The following is an 18,276-nucleotide window of genomic DNA, read 5'->3' on the forward strand; positions in this document are numbered from 1 at the left end:
CAGCAACATCACCTGGGTCGTCGACATAAACAAGAATGACTACGAGCCCTGGCTGATTTACTTTGAGAGCTCCACAAGTGTGTGATTGGAAGTATGACCGAGTTTATCTGTGGCAATCAACCTCACAGAAGGCAGCGCAATTGTCCATCACACAAAGCCGCGTTTTAATAGACGGATTTTTCGAGATATGGCGCATTTCTGGCAACCTGTGCTCGAGGGACTGTGACCGGGCTTTAGCTTCGACGATAGAAGTGCCCAGCGATGATCTGCATTTTAAAATCTACACTTTACACACGAACAACGGGGCTCCACAAACATTTCCATGCACAATCTAGTATTCGACGGACTGTGCCGAGCAGAGCCACATGCACTTCAACAGATCGCTTCCGAGTGAGGACCTCCAGCCGGAATCTCTGAAGCAGGGTGAAGATGGCTGGACTGGCTGTGGCGCAGCAACCTGGTGTTGCGCAGCATCTTCGGCCTTGGGCACGTGATATTCGGCCAGGGTCTCGCTGCCCTGGTTGCTCAGGCCGGGTTTCGGCAGCGACCCGATTGATGCCGCTCCGGATCAGTCTCCTGGTTCTCTGCATTATCAACCACGCTGGTCTGACCCGTCGCTCGCCATGGAAGAAGCCATTCCCAAAGTAAATTTGTCTGGCATATGCATCGATGGGCGAGAGCAGAAACAGCGATCACCAGCGGCGAAAGGGTTTTTGGTCGCCGACAATCCCCGCGACAGACTTGGAATGTTGCTCACTTTCTCTGCAATCCCATCTGCATCCACATCTGCATCCACATCTGCATCCACATCTGCATCCGCGAATCGACCAGATCCCCAACCTTGAACTGGCCCAGTACTGCTTTTCGCTGTCGCATGGCCTGCCCTCGTCCCATGCAGCGGCACAGAAGGCGCTGATGGACGCCATCACAGCTAACGGTAATGTTCAAGCCAAAAGCATTAGCGCAGCCGCGTGCCCCGACGGATCCGAGAGCCGGGGCTCTGTCGATCGCGCAGTTCGATGGATTGCGTTGGCCAGTGGCGAGGATCGGTGCTCGCCGATATCTCTTCCCGCCAGTCCGAAACTGTAGCAATATGTTGACGAACACCACTCCAAACTTCCACCGGGCTGGCTCTCCAAAGACATGGCGCCCTTCTATCAGTACCTCATAGAGAAGCTCAAATGGGCTCCTGATGCCCAGCTCCTGGCAAAAATGAAGACTGCCAACGATGCCGAGCTGGCTCGCCTGCAGGAGAAGCTCGAGGATGCTGAGGCCAATCTGGGCGAAACCGAGATCAGCGACGCCCTGACCGCCAAAGCCTTCTATTTGACAAAGATCGGCGAAAAGGTGGGCCCGACGAGACGATACCCGACGAGACGGTGCCCGGATCTCATGTGAATGATATGGCGTCCTCCGTTTGTATCTGCTCCCAGGCGCTGCTGACATTCTGATCTCACAGGACAAGGCCGTCGATGCCTACACCACAGCCTTCTCAAAGACCGGTCCCTTGGGCCAACGCATCGATATTCTCTTTGCTACCATTCGCATCGGGTTCTTTTTCGACGACAAGGATCTGGTGTCTCGTAAAATCGGCGAAGCTAAGCGGTACGGACGACGAGGTTTTCCCGCTGCTGCTGCTTGCGGACCTGCGGGCAGTTGGCTCGAATGTCAGTGACGCTGATAGCTCATGCGATGGCTTCCGAACGCCGGTAGAACTTGCGCGCTCTAACTATTGCAGGACCTTGTCGGTTTGCACAGGTTGATCGAAGAGGGCGGTGACTGGGACCGACGCAACCGCCTGAAGGCCTACGAAGGCATCTACAAACTCTCGATCCGGGATTTCAAGGGAGCCGTGAACCAGCTGATCGATACTCTGGCTACCTTCACCTCGACTGAGCTGATGGACTACAAGGAGTTTGTCCGCTACACTGTCCTGGCAGCCACTCTGATCCTGCCTCGTCCCGATTACAAGAAAAAGGTAGACGAGGACGTGTCTGCAGCCAGTTGCCCCCGCATCTGCAGCCATGTCTATTGCTGCAAGCTTCTGGAGCTAAATAATCCGCCTCAATCGCCACTACATGCAGATCATCGATTCACCCGAAGTCCTGGAGGTGATTCACGAAATCAACAATCTCTCGGACTTTGCCAACTCAATATACACGTGCGACTATGCTCGGTTCTTCCAGTCGCTCGGTGAGTCGCGCCGCAAGACCCACCATGTTTGACCTCGGATGCTTCTGCGACATGCTGACCGGCTCCTCGCTCTTAGCTACCATCGAGCAAGAAATCAAGTACGACCGCATCCTTGCCCCTCATTATCGGTATTATGTGCGCGAGATGCGGATCCTTGCGTACGCCCAGCTCTTGGAGTCCTACAGAAGCCTCACCATCGAGTCGCTGGCCAACTCCTTCGGCGTGTCGCAAGATTACATCGACAGGTGAGCAGACAGACCTGCAGCCCGTGACACCTTTGTCAAGTGGAGGAGCCAACCTGACACAACTGCGATGTGCTTCCAATTGCTTCCAAAGCGACCTGTCAAAGTTTATTGCTGCAGGACGCCTCAACGCCGTCATTGACAAAGTCGGAGGCATTGTCGAGACCAACCGCCCCGATGCAAAGAACGCACAGTACCAGTCCACCATCAAGCAGGGCGATCTGCTTTTGAACCGCATCCAGAAGCTCAGCCGAGTCATCAGCTTGTAACCTAGCTGTCGCCCGCCGCTGTTCTTGTGCCTGGCTTCCGTGTGGCAACCACCCGTATATGCATGACCAATACAGGCACCATGATTGTTTGGCATAAAACCGGTGTCTCAAAGGGGTTGAGTCCACAGCGCAGCCGCCACGGGGACCGATGGTGCACGTCCGTCATCCAGCTATTCCTCCCTGATCAGTCGCTGGCGCCATCGACTCTGAGGAAACACTTGTTCGGAATCGAGGCGCTGCATTCGCTGTGTGTGTGTGTGTGCCGGCCAATACAAGCGATGCGCCGTGTTCGATCGTGCGTTCCCCTGATCCAGCCGCATCCCGCCGTCCCCCGACTATGGGCATCGTCCTGACCAAGCTCTGGCGGCTGCTCTGGAGCCAAACGGAATACAAGATTTGCATCGTCGGCCTGGACAACGCCGGCAAGACAACAGGTGCGGGGCGATTGTCTGCTTGTCGTTGGCTCACCCGAGTCCGGATGGCGCCTGATGAACAGGTTGCTGGTGATGGAATACGGCCCTGGTCAACTTGCCGGTCCTCCGCCTGTGCTTGGATCCTGTTCTGCTGTATCGTATATGAAATCAAGGGCTCAACCTTTATCCTTTGCCTCTCTGCCGGCTGCCATCGCAATCGCTCGCCCTCGGATCGCACCATGGCTCCGCCGATGAGCCAGTCCTCTATAGACTGTAGGTGCTCCTGCGAGCAAATGTCAGTGAACAGGATCTGGAGCCGGTCGTGCCTTCCTCTGAGTGTCTCTACTGATACACTGGGTGGTTGTTCCGTGGAATACAATCCATCAGGATATACAACGAGTCTGTCAGCACATCACCGACGATCGGGAGCAATGTGGAGGTGGGTCTCGATAGCGGCTGCACCATCGCTTCTGGCCATGCCGAACCCCACGGACACCGGCTCTGGTTCTCAATCGATGCCGAGATTCTGCCGGCCGCAGCTCTGATGACGGCGTTGACGGTGTGATGACACTCGGCGATACCGGCAATGTCAGCAGTGCCGCCAAGCCGCCATTGTGACCAACCCCGACTTTCGATACGGCCCACGCAGGAACTGAGGTACAAAAACATAAGGCTAATGGTCTGGGATATCGGCGGTCAAGAGTCGCTGCGACAGTCATGGAGGTGAGTTCAGATTTGCTGGTGGCCGTCGGGGCGAACCGAGGCGAACCGAGGGGGGCGAGCCAATGGGCTGCCCCTCCCTGAGCAACACCCTGGCTCTGACCTCCGGAACAGCACATACTATGTCAATTCCAAGGCTGTGATCATGGTCATCGATAGCAGCGACGTCGGACGGCTCCACATCGCCAAGGCAGAGCTACACCGCATGCTGGAGCACGAGCATTTGAAGAGTGCCTGCTTGCTCGTCTTTGCCAACAAGCAGGATGTCAAGGACAGCCGCTCGGCGATGCAAATCTCTGAGGCTCTGGCACTTTCGACCTTGAAAGATCGGCATTGGCATATCCAGGTGCGCCTCCCACGTTTTGTTGCAGTCGTATGGGTTCTTTCAGCTTCACTCACTCTGTCGAAAAGCACCACCATCGCGACCGAGAAACGGCAGCCACGAGCCATATACTGAACATTTCTCCTTCTCTTGATGCAGGGATGTTGTGCCATCACCGGCGAAGGGTGAGCATCTATCGACGCTGGCTGCACAGCCCCAGTTTGACTTGATATGGGCATGTGTCGATGCTTATTCGTGCCTCGATACACTGCGCTAACACATTCTCGACTGCATGTCTCTTCTCCTGGTACTTGCTTGCATGGATGTTGGGTTCCCACAGACTTCATGACGGGCTCGACTGGATCGTCACTCGGCTAACTTCCTGAACACCCTGAATGTCGTAATGAAATACAGCAATGTGCCCAGTAGCGACAGGGTGGGGAACTGCATCGTGATAACCGGTGTGTTTCGAGTCGCTGTGACTTGGAACGCTATCGCATCTTGATGGCGATGAATGGTGGACGACTTGGTTTGTTCGCCAACGGATCGCCCAAGCAACAATACAGCGTGTTGAAGCAAAAATGAGACACATCGTCTCATTCGAGCAAACACGGCGAAGTCGGATCATATCACAAGTGGATCTAATCATTTCCCTGTGTGAGAGAGATGCATGGAATGGGCGGGCACGACGGGGACCAGCGAGCCGCCGCAGATGCAGTCACTGCAGGCCAGAGCACCTGGGATGAGGGAGAATGACGCAGAGCAAAGAACAAAATCGACGCAAGACCTCGGCGAGTGGATTTCATGGAGTTCGGGTGCCGCCTGATGCACACAACCCACAACCCACAACCCACAACCCACGCAAGTTATCCGTGTGGGAAGATGTTCCCGCTCTCTCGACAAGGGCGAGCGAGCAGAAGCCTTATTCGATGGATGTGAATGATCCTATTTCTAGCGTGTAGCGCACTATGCCGACGAGTTCTCGGCCCCTGTGCGATACGAGGGCTTGCGACTGCCAATCAATCCGCCGCCTGCACCAAAACGAAGCGACCCTGGGTCGGCCTCTGTTGGCACACCGGGCACTGGTCGTCGCAGCGGCAAACTTGACGTGTACTTCAGGGATGTGTAGGGCTTGTTCGCGGGCTCCCCTGTGGTTTCTTCCGAGATACCTCCGGCCTTGGTGCTGGCAGCGACACTGGGGTGAGAAAAGCGTTGGCCCAGTGTCGAAGACGCAGCGACGCCGGACAGCGTACCAGTAGCCGCCGGTGCGTATTTGGATCGATACTGGGAAGACGAGTCATTGATTGACAGGTGCGAACGAGTCAGTGGGCGTGGCGACACTACAGTGTACACACTTTCACATAGAAGGGATTGCTGACCGCCAGGCTGGTCGACGCTCGATACACCAGGCGGACATTCCCGACCCAATTCCTGGCCAAGCAACAGACAAGCCCATCGGGCCGTATCGAACTACTTACATTGGCCACGCCCACGGCTTCCGAGAGCCCCTTCGAGGGACCAGGGGTCAATGACGACGCAAATCGATCAAAGTCGATCTGTCCAAAGCCTGCATCTGTGCCTGTGCGTGGCAGCAGTTGGCTACCGAGTGGTCGACCAAGGGCCTCTTCGTTCAGCTGCTTGTGAAGCCACTCAATCACTGTTCGGGCACGATGGAGGTATGGAACGCAGCCGAAAGCCATTAGCACAAAGAAAGGTTCGGAAGAACCACATCTCCACTTGCATACCCAGGCCGCAAGCGAGCAAGTAGCGAGGCCTCTGCCACATCAAAGCACACACCGTGATTATTGTCTTCGATTGTTTGGCGATCCTGCTCGATCTTGGCCTCGCGCTCCTCTAGCTTCTTCTGAAGTTCGGCAAGGGACCGGGTCTGCTGCTCGCACCGGCCTTTGAGCTCAGTGTGCTCCCGCTGCAGCTTTTCCAGCGAGGCCAGCCGCTCGTCCAAGAGCTGCTCCTGCTGCACTGTCACGGCGTTCTTGAGCTTGATCTTGTTCTTGGCTGTCTTGAGATCCCCCTGGAGTCTTCGGATGATTTCGTTGCCCTGCTCAAATCACCAGCGAGTGCGCGATAGCGATGAGCAGACTTTTCTGAGAGAGCGGCCCACCGCGATAGCATGGACGGATGGCTGGCAAGCCACCCGATGGATTACCTTGTTAATCTCCTCCGTAGCTTTGCCAAAGTTCTCTTGCAGCCGGTCGTTCTGGACCTTGTATATATCCAAGGCTGCATCGCGTTTCTCCTGCAGCCGAGGCGAGTCAATTGACATGTAAATGGCGCTGTCTGCGTGCAGCTCCACCGCCAAGAACCAGGCGGAGGGACATCGCCGATCGACGCCCATAAAGTGTCCAGATAACGTCGCATACCAGCTGGCCCTTCGAGCTTTCAAGCAGGCTCTCCAAGCGGCGAGCGGCCTCGTCTCTTTCGCGCTCGCGACGCTCGCTGTTGGACAGCTGGGATCGCAGCATCTCACACTGCTGCTCGAGCTCTTGGTTGCGGAGGTCTTGGCTTTCGCAGATCTGCCTCGTTTTTTCCAGCTCGATTTGGGTCTCATTCAGTCTCCTGTTGGCTGCATCGCTCTCGCGGGTCAGATTGCCCAGGTTTTGCTCAAGGGTCTTGTTGTGGGATAGTAGATGGCTGTGTGTTGCTGTAAGGGTATTGTATTTAAGCGTCAGGGCATTGAGCTTGAAGAACCAGAGAAAGACAGACGACAAGTTGGCGCAGTTAGCTCGAGTCGCAGAGCATCCAGAGTCCAGTCATGATCGATGCCCTGCCTCCACATTGCATCGGGCCGACGACGATGCAGAGTGCACCAGGCACAGAAAACGAATCACATAGCAATCAGAGTCAACCCAAAACAGCCCACCCATAAGACCTTTCGAAACATGTGTTCCTGCCACCACATGCCAGAGCGTACCTCGTCGATATGAAGCGCATCGGCGTCACGCTTCTGTTGCTCGAGCTGCCTTCGGACTTCCTCTTTTTCCTTGTAGGCCTGCTCTCGCTCCTTGGCCATCTCCTCCGAGTGCCTCAGACTCAGATCACTGATCTGGTTTGCATGGATCAATTTGAGCGATTCGATCTCGGTGCTCTTCCTGGCAAGACTCGTCTCGAGGTCTCGCAGCCGGGTCGATAGCGATGTGCCTGTTGTATCGAGCTCACTCTTCAGCATGGCGTTTTCCGCCTTGAAGTCCACCACAAGTCCAGCCAAATACTCTTTGATTGCAACATCGTTGCCGGGAATGAACGCCAGCGCAATATGGCTGATGTGCTTGAATGTGTTGGTCTCGATGATGCTGAAGGTTGTTGTGCGGGGGCTGGAGGTTGTCAAAAAGGCCAGGTACCTGAATGGTGGAGGAAAGTCCCAGATCATGGTCAGATCGGAGTTGCTGAATGATGCCCATGTCTCGAGCTGCGGACGATATGGCCATGGCAACAGGAAAGGAAATGGATCCGTCGTTTGTGATCGCAGTCGCCAAGCATACTTTGGATGATCGTCCGACCGACAGAGAATGCACAGGTCCAGGAGCTCGGTGACCTTTTCGGGAAACTGCTGAAAGTCAACCAACAGATTCTGCTCCGTTTTCAGAATGTGGAAATCGTCTTCCGCAATATCGAGTTGGTACAGAAAGTACGGGTCGGCTTCGTCGGTGATCCGGAACTGCAGGACCTGGAGTCGAGGCGTCGTTTCGTCAGCGAGTTGGAAGGGCACAGAGGCGACGGCCGTGAGATCGGCGTTGTATGGTCTGGGCCTGAGGCTCGGCTCGGATCTCTCGATCGTTGTGTCCTGTGTATCCTGTGGATCCTGTGGATAGGAGAGTGCAGACAACACCGGAGCCGAGACCAGAGCTCATCCCACTCTTCATTTCCGCAATTCAGGCGAATCCGCCCCATTCCAAACCTTTAGCCTTCCACCCTGCTTGTGAGCCATTCTGATCTGCACGGTGATGCCGCTGTGTCGCCGCTCTTGGAGAGCCCCAGATGCGGATGACGCTCCAGTCGACAGCGACGACGGCGAGCCGAGTGGGGCCGGCTGCGTCGACGAGGACTTGACGGTGATGGGCACCTGCTTGTTGTATATGATGCCTGCTGAGTCGTCCATGCTGATCAGGCCGGCGATGTTGGAGATCGATCGATCGGCGCAGCTGCAGGAAAGCGCCGAGTCTGGATGCTGTGTGTGATGGGGGCTGCAGACCGATGGTGTCGGGGATGGCCAAGGCCAGATGCAGGGGCGAGAGGCGGAAGAGGGATGCACGTTTCCAACGAAGCCGACCGAGCTGGCTGGCTGGACCGGCTCCAAACCCCGACCAGGGCCGACGCCGAGGCGGACATTTGGCGGGCGCTGCTCAGACGAGGCCAAGCGAAATGCCAGAGTGCTATGCGGGAGCATCCTCGTCATTCAAATCCATCCACACTCAAGCAGCGATCCAAAATGCCGGATCTGCATCGCCGATCCGATCCGATGCAGTGACCAAACGAGCCAAGAGCCCCCCCCCCAGCGAAACCGGCGATCTTCGTTTGTATTCTGGCTCCGCTTCATGGCCATCCGGTCGTCGATGATGGCCGCACAAACAGATGGGCAACCGGACGCATCACCGACGATGACGATGACGATGACGATGACGGCTCCGTCCGCATGACTGGCACATCTGCGATGCGACTCCCGGCCCCCGATGCTGGCGGCTTGAATCGCCGTGATTACATCTCTTTGCAAGCAGCCGCCAGCGCAGCCACTTCGTACGAGCCTCTGTAGTCGTGCCATCCAGAGGTATGGCGCTTCAGGATCTGGTGGATTTCGGCCAGGGACGTCCCCGAGTTGATCAGGGCAAGCATCACATCGCGGTTGAGCTCGGAAGGGTCCTGCCAAGAGACGGCGCTGGCCAGGCTGGCAACGATTCCGACGGGGCCGGCCTCGTTTCGATCCTCTTCCTCCTCGGCGCCGGACCAGGTTTCGGCAGCCAGATCCTCGGTCTTGGCTAACCGGATCTCGAGGAGCAGGCCGTCCTCGTAGGCAGGGAGCCCGAACCAGCCCTTGCCTGGCAGAGTCAGGGTCGACCGTTTGAGGTGGAGGACGACCGGGACCTTGGTCTGGAGATGAAAGTTGGGATCCTCTTCGTACTCGACTTTCAAGTTGCGGTGGCGCTCGAGGAACTCCCAGACTGAGGCGGAGAGCAGCAGCATCATTCATAGAGCAGGTTGAGTGGACGGCGTATTCGCGGGGATGACCGTGGCATCGGCAGCAAAGCAATCCGAGTCAAAAAAAAAAAAAAAAGAATAAAAATGGACAGAACAACGGTCCAATTAGCTGACTTTGGGTTGGTGTGCGGTGAGCAGATCGCCAACGGACACATGGGTTATTCGGGAGATAGAGGCGGTCGGGGGTGGGACCGTACTTGATTGCTGTCGACCGACCACCGAGAAGCAGGAGAATCCTGTCAGACTGAGCCCGATTTTCTTCAGCAATGGCGGACACACCATCTCCGAGTCTACAAGGTAGGAGGGGGGGGGTTCAGCGAAACGGCGAGGCGTTCTGTCAGAGCTGGGCCTTGCGAATCCGGACCCTTGCATCCAGATCGCCGGCGCCAATGCGAGATGATACGGGAGACCACGCAGGGTCGCTCCTCCATGGTCATGGAATCTCGGGCATATGCATCGCTTGGAGCCATCTGCGAGCCGCTGACCGCGGGGAAGCGAGCGCCGCAGTCCGAGACGTACTTTGGACATATCCGTAGGTTGCGTTCGTACTCATTTTATGCAGAACTGACACGGCGATGGCGGCTAGATCAGTGGGTTCGACTGGACAGTCCTGGACGGGAGGGGGATGAGGACGCTCGCCGATGTGTCGCCTGGCCGCAGCAGGATGCAGATGGAATCGAAGCAAAAGGTTGCGATGCGAACACAGCAGCGAGTCCGGTCCTTCGGAAATCGCAGCTTTTTGTTGGAGCCGAGCATCGAGTGGCTCTGTGGGACGGCCAGTTCCTGTGCAGCCACCCCTCTTGTACTACGGTAATCAAACTCGCCCGAGCTTGAGCCCAAGCCTCGCGGTGGCTCGACATCAACAACCGCCGGGCTGGGATGGAAGGGCAGGTGTGCAGGCGGCTCTGGGTTTGGAGGCAGTCCAGGAACGGCAGCGCCGGCTGCGACGACAACACACCCGACAGGCCCCCCAATCGGCCGAAGCTCTGTCGTCACCCTGGCGAGCACGCGGCAGCATCTGGTGGCTCGTTGGGACAACAACAGCACCAGCCCCAGCATGCTCGTCCATGGGGCTGGCGACAACAGTGCCAGCGGCATCCATGGAATGCCCTGGATGATGTCGTCTTGACGCTGTGTACGCCAACAGGCCCGAGTCCAGCAGAATCCGTCGATCCACTGCTAATTTCGCCACCGAAAATCATCTTACAGCGTTTCCAATATGAAATGGGACACCCCTGTTTTGTGCATGGCTGTGCTTTTTCTGGAACCTGAATACACCTACCCACTCATCGCATTCATGGCCAAGCAAGTATGTCCAAGGGAGACCGAAATGGTGATTGCCTTTGGGAATGCATCCTGGAAACAGGGGAAGGGATACGCATCCAGTCCCAGGAGACTCAGGTTCGCCAAGTATTTTGAGCAGTTCCACCACCACCAGAGACGACCACCAGACCGATCCGTCTCCAAGATCCATGTGTGCTCGGCGAACGAGTTCAACACATCCCAGGTGTGCTCACATTGTCGGGAAGCCAAGCGACTCGAGAAGGTCGAGCATCTTGATATCGAGAAACCATGGAACTGTGCAGAGGGTCGAATGCATCCACCACACTCCCACATCGAGACATCAATGCAGCCAGGAACATGATCTCGGTATGCCAGTCGATCATCGCCACAGAAGATCGACCGAGTGTATTCAAGACTGTGCTTCCCAAACCAACCAAAATCACTCGATTGCCAACCAGGATGGGAAACAATCTCACGGCTTGCCCACTGGGCCTACAAGTCAGTCAGCGGGTTTCAGATATCTGAAGCCAGGAAGTGACTGTTCCGTTTCTTTCTGGATAGACTGTACAGCATTCGCAACGGAGCCACTCTGTTATTGTCGCCAATTGTGCGCTCTTCATTGATGAACACTGCCGACTGGGTCGCCGCATTCATTCAATAACTCCCATCAACATGGCCGAAACAAAAGGAAACAAAAGGAAGCAATAGAAAAATCCGAACCAAACAAAATCAAATCAAGCGCACGAGTGCCCTCGGACTCATCGCCACTGCAACCGGGCTGCAAACTGTGACTGGGTTACAGAGGGAGGAACGGTGCTGGGCAAGGACCGTTGGCCGTGCAAGCGCATGCGAAAATCTCGAGAGCGGGCAAGACCACAATGTGCCCAGATCTCGACAACGACCGAATCAATAGAGTACCAGTGTGGTTGTGGTTGTTGTTGTCGTCGTCGTTGCTCCTGCTGCTGCAGTATCGCGACAAGTGGAAGCAAGACGACGAAAGGAGGTGATGACAGTAGAGATACAAGAGTGAGGCGAAGCAAAGACAGGGCAAGGAGCGGCCAGAAAGCCAGATTCCCGACAGAGAGTGGTGCTGCCGACGGGGCAGCGTCGTCGTCGATGAGGCGGAGCGGCCGGCACAGAGAGTAGAAAATAGACAGCCGTAAGGTGGGAGAAGGAACAGACCCGCCGTCGGGAGAATCGGACTGCTGACGCGGAGAAGCTGGGTGGTGATAGTGATAGTGGTAGTGAGGGTGGATTGGATTTGGAGATCGGCTGAGGTTGGGTTGGCGAGCCGAAAACTCGGCAGGGAGTGGACCAGAGTGAAAGACGGCGGGCTTCGGCCTCAGGACAAGCGAGGTATATGCCCGGCGGCCGATAGATCGCTTAGGTGGCCACGGCGAGTGTCTAGGGTTTCAGTTTGACGAGGATGACGCTGACGTTGTCGGTAGACCCGATATCCAGGGCCTTCTGTGCCAGAACCTCGGCTACGCCCGTGGTGAGGATATCCACCGTGACGGCGTTGCTTCCCGCAGAGATCTCCGACTCGGCGTTATCCAGGCTCTGGGTGGGCTCGGCGAGGCTGGAGGTTCGACGGCCCCAGCCATTGTTGTCGTCCTGTACATTCTCTTCGAAATAGCCGTGCTCGCGCTTTCGGAGCCACTCGTGGATGTCCTTGTTGCTCATGACATCCGTCAGGCCGTCCGACGCCAGCAGCAGATACTTCTCCTTGCCCGTGAGGGTGATGCTCCGGGTCTGGGGAGTAGCGGTGACCTGAGGGATGTGGTAGTCGCCAAAGGACCTGGTGACGCTCAAGAGCCCGTTGAGCCGGATCGACCTGCCGTCCCGGAGAAACTCGCCACCTTCAGCCACACAGCGCTGCTTCTCATCCTCGTTGTGGCCTGTGTGCTCGACGATCAGCTTTTCGGATGTGCCGTCCTCGTTGAACAGAATGGCGACCGAATCGCCGACCCAGGCAACATGCAGCTGGTTGTCTGCCAATGCGGCAACGACAGCTGTCGAGCCACTCTTCACGCGGCAGTCACCGGCCTCCATGGCGGCTTTGAGCTTGGAGTTGACCGTCCCAAACGCCTCCTTGAAGGCGTTTTCGGCATTGCTGGGAAATCCCGGCTGCTGGGCCACGACCCAGTGCAGGTGCGTGGCTACGTACTCAGATGTGACTTCCCCGGCATGGCCATCGTATACGGCATAGAACGACAGCGGCCGGTGCTCGGGACCCTGACGCGCATCATGAACCGGAGCCAAGATGTGAGTCAGCATGACGTGGCCTTGTCCGAGCGAGCCCGTATGCACCAGCATGGAGTATGGCGGGATGGCTGCGTTGCTCCACATCACAATGCACAGCAGGGCGGAAAGGGAGTGCGCTCGACAATGCGCACGAGGCTGTATCGTCCAAAAACAAAGCCGATTGCATCTGCCAAAGCCCTGTCGCCCGACTGGCGCTAGGTGCATGAATAAGGACTTCGTACCAGGAGTTCGTTGAGATACGTTCGGACGACGATGCGATCCTCGTTTTTGCTCTTCCATCCCTTGAGTGAAGCGCCATCGGCAGCATATCGACGCTTGTCCACAGGCGCCGCCATGGCCTCACTGCGACAAGGAGAGACAGATCCGAAAGCCGTTCAGGGCATGAACCCCATGTTCAAAAGAGATACACACCCTATGCACTCAATGAGCGCCGAGAGCAGGCCAGGAGAGGGAAGGACATACCGGACGACCTTGTCCAGCTGGGTTTCCAGCAGCGTCTGAAGGGCAGGTTGAACCCTGTCGATGACGTCCTGGCGCTTGTACACCTTGGGCGAGGGAGTCGCCACCCGCTGCAGCGTCTCGGTCGGATTGGACGGGAGGGTCGAAGATCGCGGGCGAGACAGCGTGAAGCTTGTGACGGCCGATCGCAGCAAGGAAATCGGATCGGCCCGTTTGGCGGTGTTGTTGCGGCTCAAGGAAAAATAGGTCTTCCAGGGACTCGGGGGCCCGCCCTCATCGCTCGGCTCGCTCGAGATCTTGGGTACGGTCGTGTCCAGGAGGAGGGCATCGACTTGCGGGCTGGGATGCACCTTGGTGGTTGTGGTGGTGGTGGTGTCTGTGCGGCGACGGATGTGGGGCGACAGATGTGCTCATGAGTTGTCTCTGGCCACGAATCCTCCAGATACCAGTGTCGAGTTGGGGAAGCAGCGACCAGCCACCGACATCATTCAGCGATGATGCGAATAATAAAGGCGCGTAGCAGTGGATACGTACTCGAGAGAGCTCCTGACGCCTGCAGCTCCTCGACGACCTGCAGACACACGAGCCGGGCAATCTTTGTGGCGATAAGCTCGAGGACGGTAAGGGGAATCGGCACCCGTTGCGGGTCGTCGCCGAGCAAGGCGCCCTCGGTGGCCAGAGCAGAATATTCAGAGCTGCATGCGGATATCACAGCAGAAGCGACAGGTGGGTCCACCCCGAGAGCAAGACGGAGCGGTTAGAACAGCCAGGCAATGCGGGGTCCGACAGAGGAGGGGGGAGCCGGCCGATCCTGGCCGGGTCCACCTCCAAGGTCGCAATAGCAGCGGGGCGGCTTGATGCTTGGCAGTAGACACAAGCAAGTCGCATGGACTGAATGTGCTGACGACGGCGACTTGGACAAGAGTGCCTCCTGCGTGCTGCCGACTGCCAAGCGAAGGAGGAAGAGAAGAGCCAATCGCCGCACAAAGACACACCTGCAATAGACGCAAAGCATGGCCTCGCGGGCAATGACGGGCAGGAGCTGCGAGGGCTCCACGTCGGCCGGGACCCATCGTCCGGCTCTGGGGGGCATCGCTGGTGAGAGTAAGTCTGGGGTTCTAGATGACCGGGGGTCTGGTTGTGGATGGCCGATGCCACTGGGCAGCGACAGATGCGGACAAGAGCCCAGAGGAGAGGGGAGCCGACAGGACGAGACCAGGAGACGGCCTCCGGGCGAGAAGAGCCGCTCTCGCGGGAGGCGAGTGGCGACGGGCGCATGGAGCAGCGAACCTGCCATATATGGGGCGGGGCGTCGCACGGCGGCCGGCACTGGGCACAGTGGACGGCGGTTGGGCTGTGTGGGCTGGGGACAAGGGTCTGCGTGCGCAAGAGAACAGACATTTGGGCGATGTGCGATGTGCAATGTGCAATGTGTGGTGTGCGATGTGCGATGTGCGATGTGTGGTGTGGCCGGATTATACTTTCGGATGCATGACAACCGGCCATTTGGAAACACGGCACTTGCACATGTCCATGGTTTGTGTCCGTTGAATGCTGTCGATCCGGCCGCCTGGCTGAACGGCGCCCGTTTGCATTCGCGCTGATGCGATGGCCTTGGCCGATGAGATATCGCATTCTTGGACAAACTCCGTGGGCAGTCTAGTCACATTGGAATGGACACCCACGGAGATGATCGGGCCCGCTTGGTCGTTCGTGGACGAGTCCGCCCCAAGACTCGAGGACCTCCATCGCCCTCTCGGCCTCCGTTCCCACACCGGTCGCGCATGTACCCCACCCACCCAGACAGACAAGGACATGATGCCGATAGGCGCACAACAGAGATGATCCGACGAGATGCCGATGGCATAAATGTACGCACAGCATGATCTAGCACCGGCAGGAGATGCTCCGGCTGTTGCACGCAACTGGATGAACCTGGCCCGGGCCGCGTGAACGCAGAGCAACTGTGTCGAATGCCTGCGTGCCGGTGCACATGCAGGGCTCTCGAGAATAGCCGATCCTCCACCTGGAACCATGCGGCGACTATGCGGCGACTATGCGGCGACCATGTGGCGATCAGACTTGCAAAGTACTGCCGCCCAAGGTCCACCACCGGCCGAGAGCGCAGACCGAGAGCGCCGCCCCACGTGATGCGGCTGGCAATAAACCGGGGCGGCTGAGTGTGGCGCAGCACTGCCAGGGTCGGCCAACCAGCCCAACCATCCCTTGCGTCTTCGATCGCATCGCCTTGCATCGCATTGCATCGCCTTGCATCGCCTTGGACTATTGCCGTCGTCGCCGTCCAGGCCAGCCGCACTGACTGCATCTCTGTCTCGTCCACGTCCTCGTCCACACAAGCCACTCACCCGTCTGCATCCGCATCCCCACCATGTTTCTTCCACGCTCGGCTCTGGGACTGCACTGGGCCCGCCACGTCTTCCGCACCCAAAACCCGGTCGTGGCGTCGGCGCTCTCGGCTCGTCGCTGGTCGCCCAACACCAAGCTGCTCTTGTCCGGCACGGGCCTGGTCACCGTCTCGGCCCTCAGTCTCTACTACGGCAACCCGCATCTGCTGGGGCTCCAATGCGACTCGCACTCCACCAGCAGCGCCCAGAGCAAGCTTCCGGGTCGGCCGGACCTCTCAGCCGACGACATCAATGCCGAGCTGTGGAAGGACCAGTCGACGTTCGACACTGGCGGCGTCGCAAAGACCTGTCGCGTGGATGTCAACTATCTCGAGTCCAACCGCCCGATCGAAGATCGCCACTTTGTCGGCACCTTTGACCGCGGCCTTCTCGTGGGCATCTTTGACGGTAAGGCGGCGCTACGGGGCTGCCAGCCGATGCATAGGAGTACATGGGTCGCTGCCCTGATCGGCCGCCGAGCACAACCGCCGCGACCGAGGCTTTGGACGCTACACGACGGGCACATCGGCGTATCGGCCCATCTTGCATGTGCATTCCTGGTGCAGTGCGACGCGCCTAAGCGATTACTGACGGCTCAAACCTGGCTTGCTCTCTTCCTTGATCAGGCCACGCCGGCGACGAGGCCGTCAAGCTGGCCAGCAATGTCCTCCCGAGCTACATCGGCAGCGCCATCAAATCCTCATCGTCCATCGGCCAGGCACTTGTCCAAGCCTTCGAGAGCTTTGATCGCCATCTCTACAACATCCCCAAAGAGATCCTGCCTGACTTTGAGCGCCTGAGCGCCAACCAGGTTTCCTGGATCGACATTCCGGCCGAAGCCCGCAAGCGGCTACTCCAGGCTCTCTCGGGCTGCTGTGCCTCGTTTGCGTACGTCAAGAACGACAAAGTGACGGTGGCCAACTCGGGCGACACCCGCATCTTTATCGGCCATCGGCTGAGTGAGGGCGTCTATGAGGCGCGCGATCTGACGGACGACCACCAGCCTGGCAATCCTTCGGAACTGGCCCGCATGCGAGCCGAGCATCCCGGCGAGCACGAAACCGTGGCGAGCTACCACCCTTCCGAAGTCAACGGGCCCTTGCGCGTACTTGGCGGCATGATGCCGTCCCGAAGTGAGTATGGCGCATCCGCCCTTCTGGAAAGGGGGCTGTGGTTTGCCAACGAGCGGATTTACATCGGCAGCGACCAGTACTGCGTCTTCATGCCGTATGCTGGCAGATCACACTGTCCTGCATGTGTGTTGCTTCTAACTGCGAGCCGGTCGTCTGCCCCCACGTATTGGATCTGCGCATCCGCATCCATATCCAGCACTCGGCGACATGAAGTACAAGTGGCCACTTGCCTGGCACGAGAAGATTGACGAGATTGTCCTCCGTCGCCCAAGGATCACCAAGACCTCATACCGAACCCGGCCCAACTACAAGACGCCTCCTTGTAAGTTGCCTAGCCGAGATAGCCACAACGACGATCGAGAAGTGGTTGTGGTTGTGGTTGTGGTTGTGGTTGTGGTTGTGGTTGTGGTTGTGGTTGTGGTTGTGGTTGTGGTTGTGGTTGTGGTTGTGGTTGTCGCACTCGGGTCGCACTCGGGTCGCACTTGCATCGATCGCTTGTGCTCGATGAGTTGGAATTGATAGAGTCTCTTGCCTTCTCGGCTCCTTCCTGGTGCGTGCTGGAGCAGACATCATTCCTACCCCTGAGATCCGCGAGTACGGCTTGAATAGCAACGACGAGTTCATGGTCCTGGTCACCGACGGTGTGAGCGAAGTACTCACCAACCAGCAAGTGGTTGACGCCGTCGGCAAGTACCTCAGCACAACCACGTCTCGCCATGAGACCGCCGAGGACGGACACACGATCGTGGACTCGAACGGCGCAACGCACATCCTGCGGGAGACCCTGGGTCAGATTGGCGAGGGTGAGTTTGGTCCGCACACGCTCAGCCGGATGCTGTCGCTCGACCCCAAGACGAGCCGGTGGATCCGCGACGACATCACGATCATGGTGGTGTTCTTCAAGGGCAGCGAGAAGCACCTGAAGAACACAAAGAAGGACGTCCGGCTGGTCATCAGGCCGACGGACGTGAGCCCCCTGCCCAAGGCCAAGCTCTGAACGGCGACAGACTTTGCAAACGAGAGGGCGGACGGCGAGCTGCATCTCCGCACCTGCACCTGCACCTGCACCTGCACCTGCACCTGCACCTGCACCTGCACCTGCACCTGCACCTGCAGCGATCTGGCTGCCATGGCTGTCGTCCTTGACACAGACTGTCGTCGGGCACATATGTTTCGGGTGGTGGCGGTCTGTGAACACGTCCCGAGGAATCACCGGACGAAGCGAAGGCATAAGGAATCGGGTGTCAGAACCCGGTTGTCCAGGGATGCCGGAGGGTGGCGGTCGGTTTTGGAGGGCGCGGAGGGATGCTGAAGAGTGTGCGGGGATGCGGGAGGATGGCATTGGATGCGGCTGCAAGCA

At 57.9% G+C, this 18,276-nt stretch overlaps 6 protein-coding genes across 6 annotated transcripts; 3 read left to right on the forward strand and 3 right to left on the reverse strand.

Annotated features, from left to right (window-relative positions):
• The first annotated feature begins 538 nt into the window (after nt 1-538).
• Nucleotides 539-2,803, forward strand: BJ171DRAFT_517582 (26S proteasome subunit RPN7-domain-containing protein). The gene is made up of 8 exons (XM_053112152.1): nt 539-644; nt 832-937; nt 1,142-1,347; nt 1,460-1,605; nt 1,759-1,978; nt 2,085-2,193; nt 2,270-2,438; nt 2,530-2,803. Exons 1-8 carry the CDS (start codon nt 624-626, stop codon nt 2,702-2,704), a joined length of 1,152 nt encoding a protein of 383 aa, XP_052963690.1. The 5' UTR covers nt 539-623; the 3' UTR covers nt 2,705-2,803.
• Nucleotides 2,804-2,965: 162 nt separating this feature from the next.
• On the forward strand, nt 2,966-4,788 carry BJ171DRAFT_517585 (ARF-like protein). The gene is made up of 7 exons (XM_053112153.1): nt 2,966-3,138; nt 3,378-3,390; nt 3,505-3,556; nt 3,767-3,840; nt 3,952-4,183; nt 4,319-4,344; nt 4,500-4,788. Exons 1-7 carry the CDS (start codon nt 3,042-3,044, stop codon nt 4,543-4,545), a joined length of 540 nt encoding a protein of 179 aa, XP_052963691.1. The 5' UTR covers nt 2,966-3,041; the 3' UTR covers nt 4,546-4,788.
• Nucleotides 4,763-8,480, reverse strand: BJ171DRAFT_517588 (uncharacterized protein). Its single transcript, XM_053112154.1, has 8 exons — nt 8,076-8,480; nt 7,660-7,844; nt 7,092-7,518; nt 6,541-6,858; nt 6,327-6,416; nt 5,957-6,218; nt 5,638-5,816; nt 4,763-5,443 (listed from the first exon to the last, which is right to left on the reverse strand). Exons 1-8 carry the CDS (start codon nt 8,274-8,276, stop codon nt 5,126-5,128), a joined length of 1,980 nt encoding a protein of 659 aa, XP_052963692.1. The 5' UTR covers nt 8,277-8,480; the 3' UTR covers nt 4,763-5,125.
• Nucleotides 8,481-8,549: 69 nt separating this feature from the next.
• Nucleotides 8,550-9,428, reverse strand: BJ171DRAFT_517592 (uncharacterized protein). Its single transcript, XM_053112155.1, has one exon. It carries the CDS (start codon nt 9,360-9,362, stop codon nt 8,574-8,576), a length of 789 nt encoding a protein of 262 aa, XP_052963693.1. The 5' UTR covers nt 9,363-9,428; the 3' UTR covers nt 8,550-8,573.
• A 2,501-nt stretch (nt 9,429-11,929) lies between these two features.
• Nucleotides 11,930-14,631, reverse strand: BJ171DRAFT_201610 (phosphatase 2C-like domain-containing protein). Its single transcript, XM_053106273.1, has 5 exons — nt 14,374-14,631; nt 13,913-14,073; nt 13,382-13,754; nt 13,141-13,261; nt 11,930-12,889 (listed from the first exon to the last, which is right to left on the reverse strand). Exons 1-5 carry the CDS (start codon nt 14,469-14,471, stop codon nt 12,059-12,061), a joined length of 1,584 nt encoding a protein of 527 aa, XP_052963694.1. The 5' UTR covers nt 14,472-14,631; the 3' UTR covers nt 11,930-12,058.
• Nucleotides 14,632-15,630: 999 nt separating this feature from the next.
• BJ171DRAFT_517599 (phosphatase 2C-like domain-containing protein) lies at nt 15,631-18,031 on the forward strand. Its single transcript, XM_053112156.1, has 4 exons — nt 15,631-16,191; nt 16,410-16,916; nt 17,113-17,238; nt 17,483-18,031. Exons 1-4 carry the CDS (start codon nt 15,768-15,770, stop codon nt 17,911-17,913), a joined length of 1,488 nt encoding a protein of 495 aa, XP_052963695.1. The 5' UTR covers nt 15,631-15,767; the 3' UTR covers nt 17,914-18,031.
• Nucleotides 18,032-18,276: the final 245 nt, after the last annotated feature.

The sequence above is a fragment of the Polychytrium aggregatum genome (assembly GCF_025602895.1).
Source record: "Polychytrium aggregatum strain JEL109 chromosome Unknown BJ171scaffold_38, whole genome shotgun sequence".
NCBI lineage: Eukaryota > Fungi > Chytridiomycota > Chytridiomycetes > Polychytriales > Polychytrium > Polychytrium aggregatum.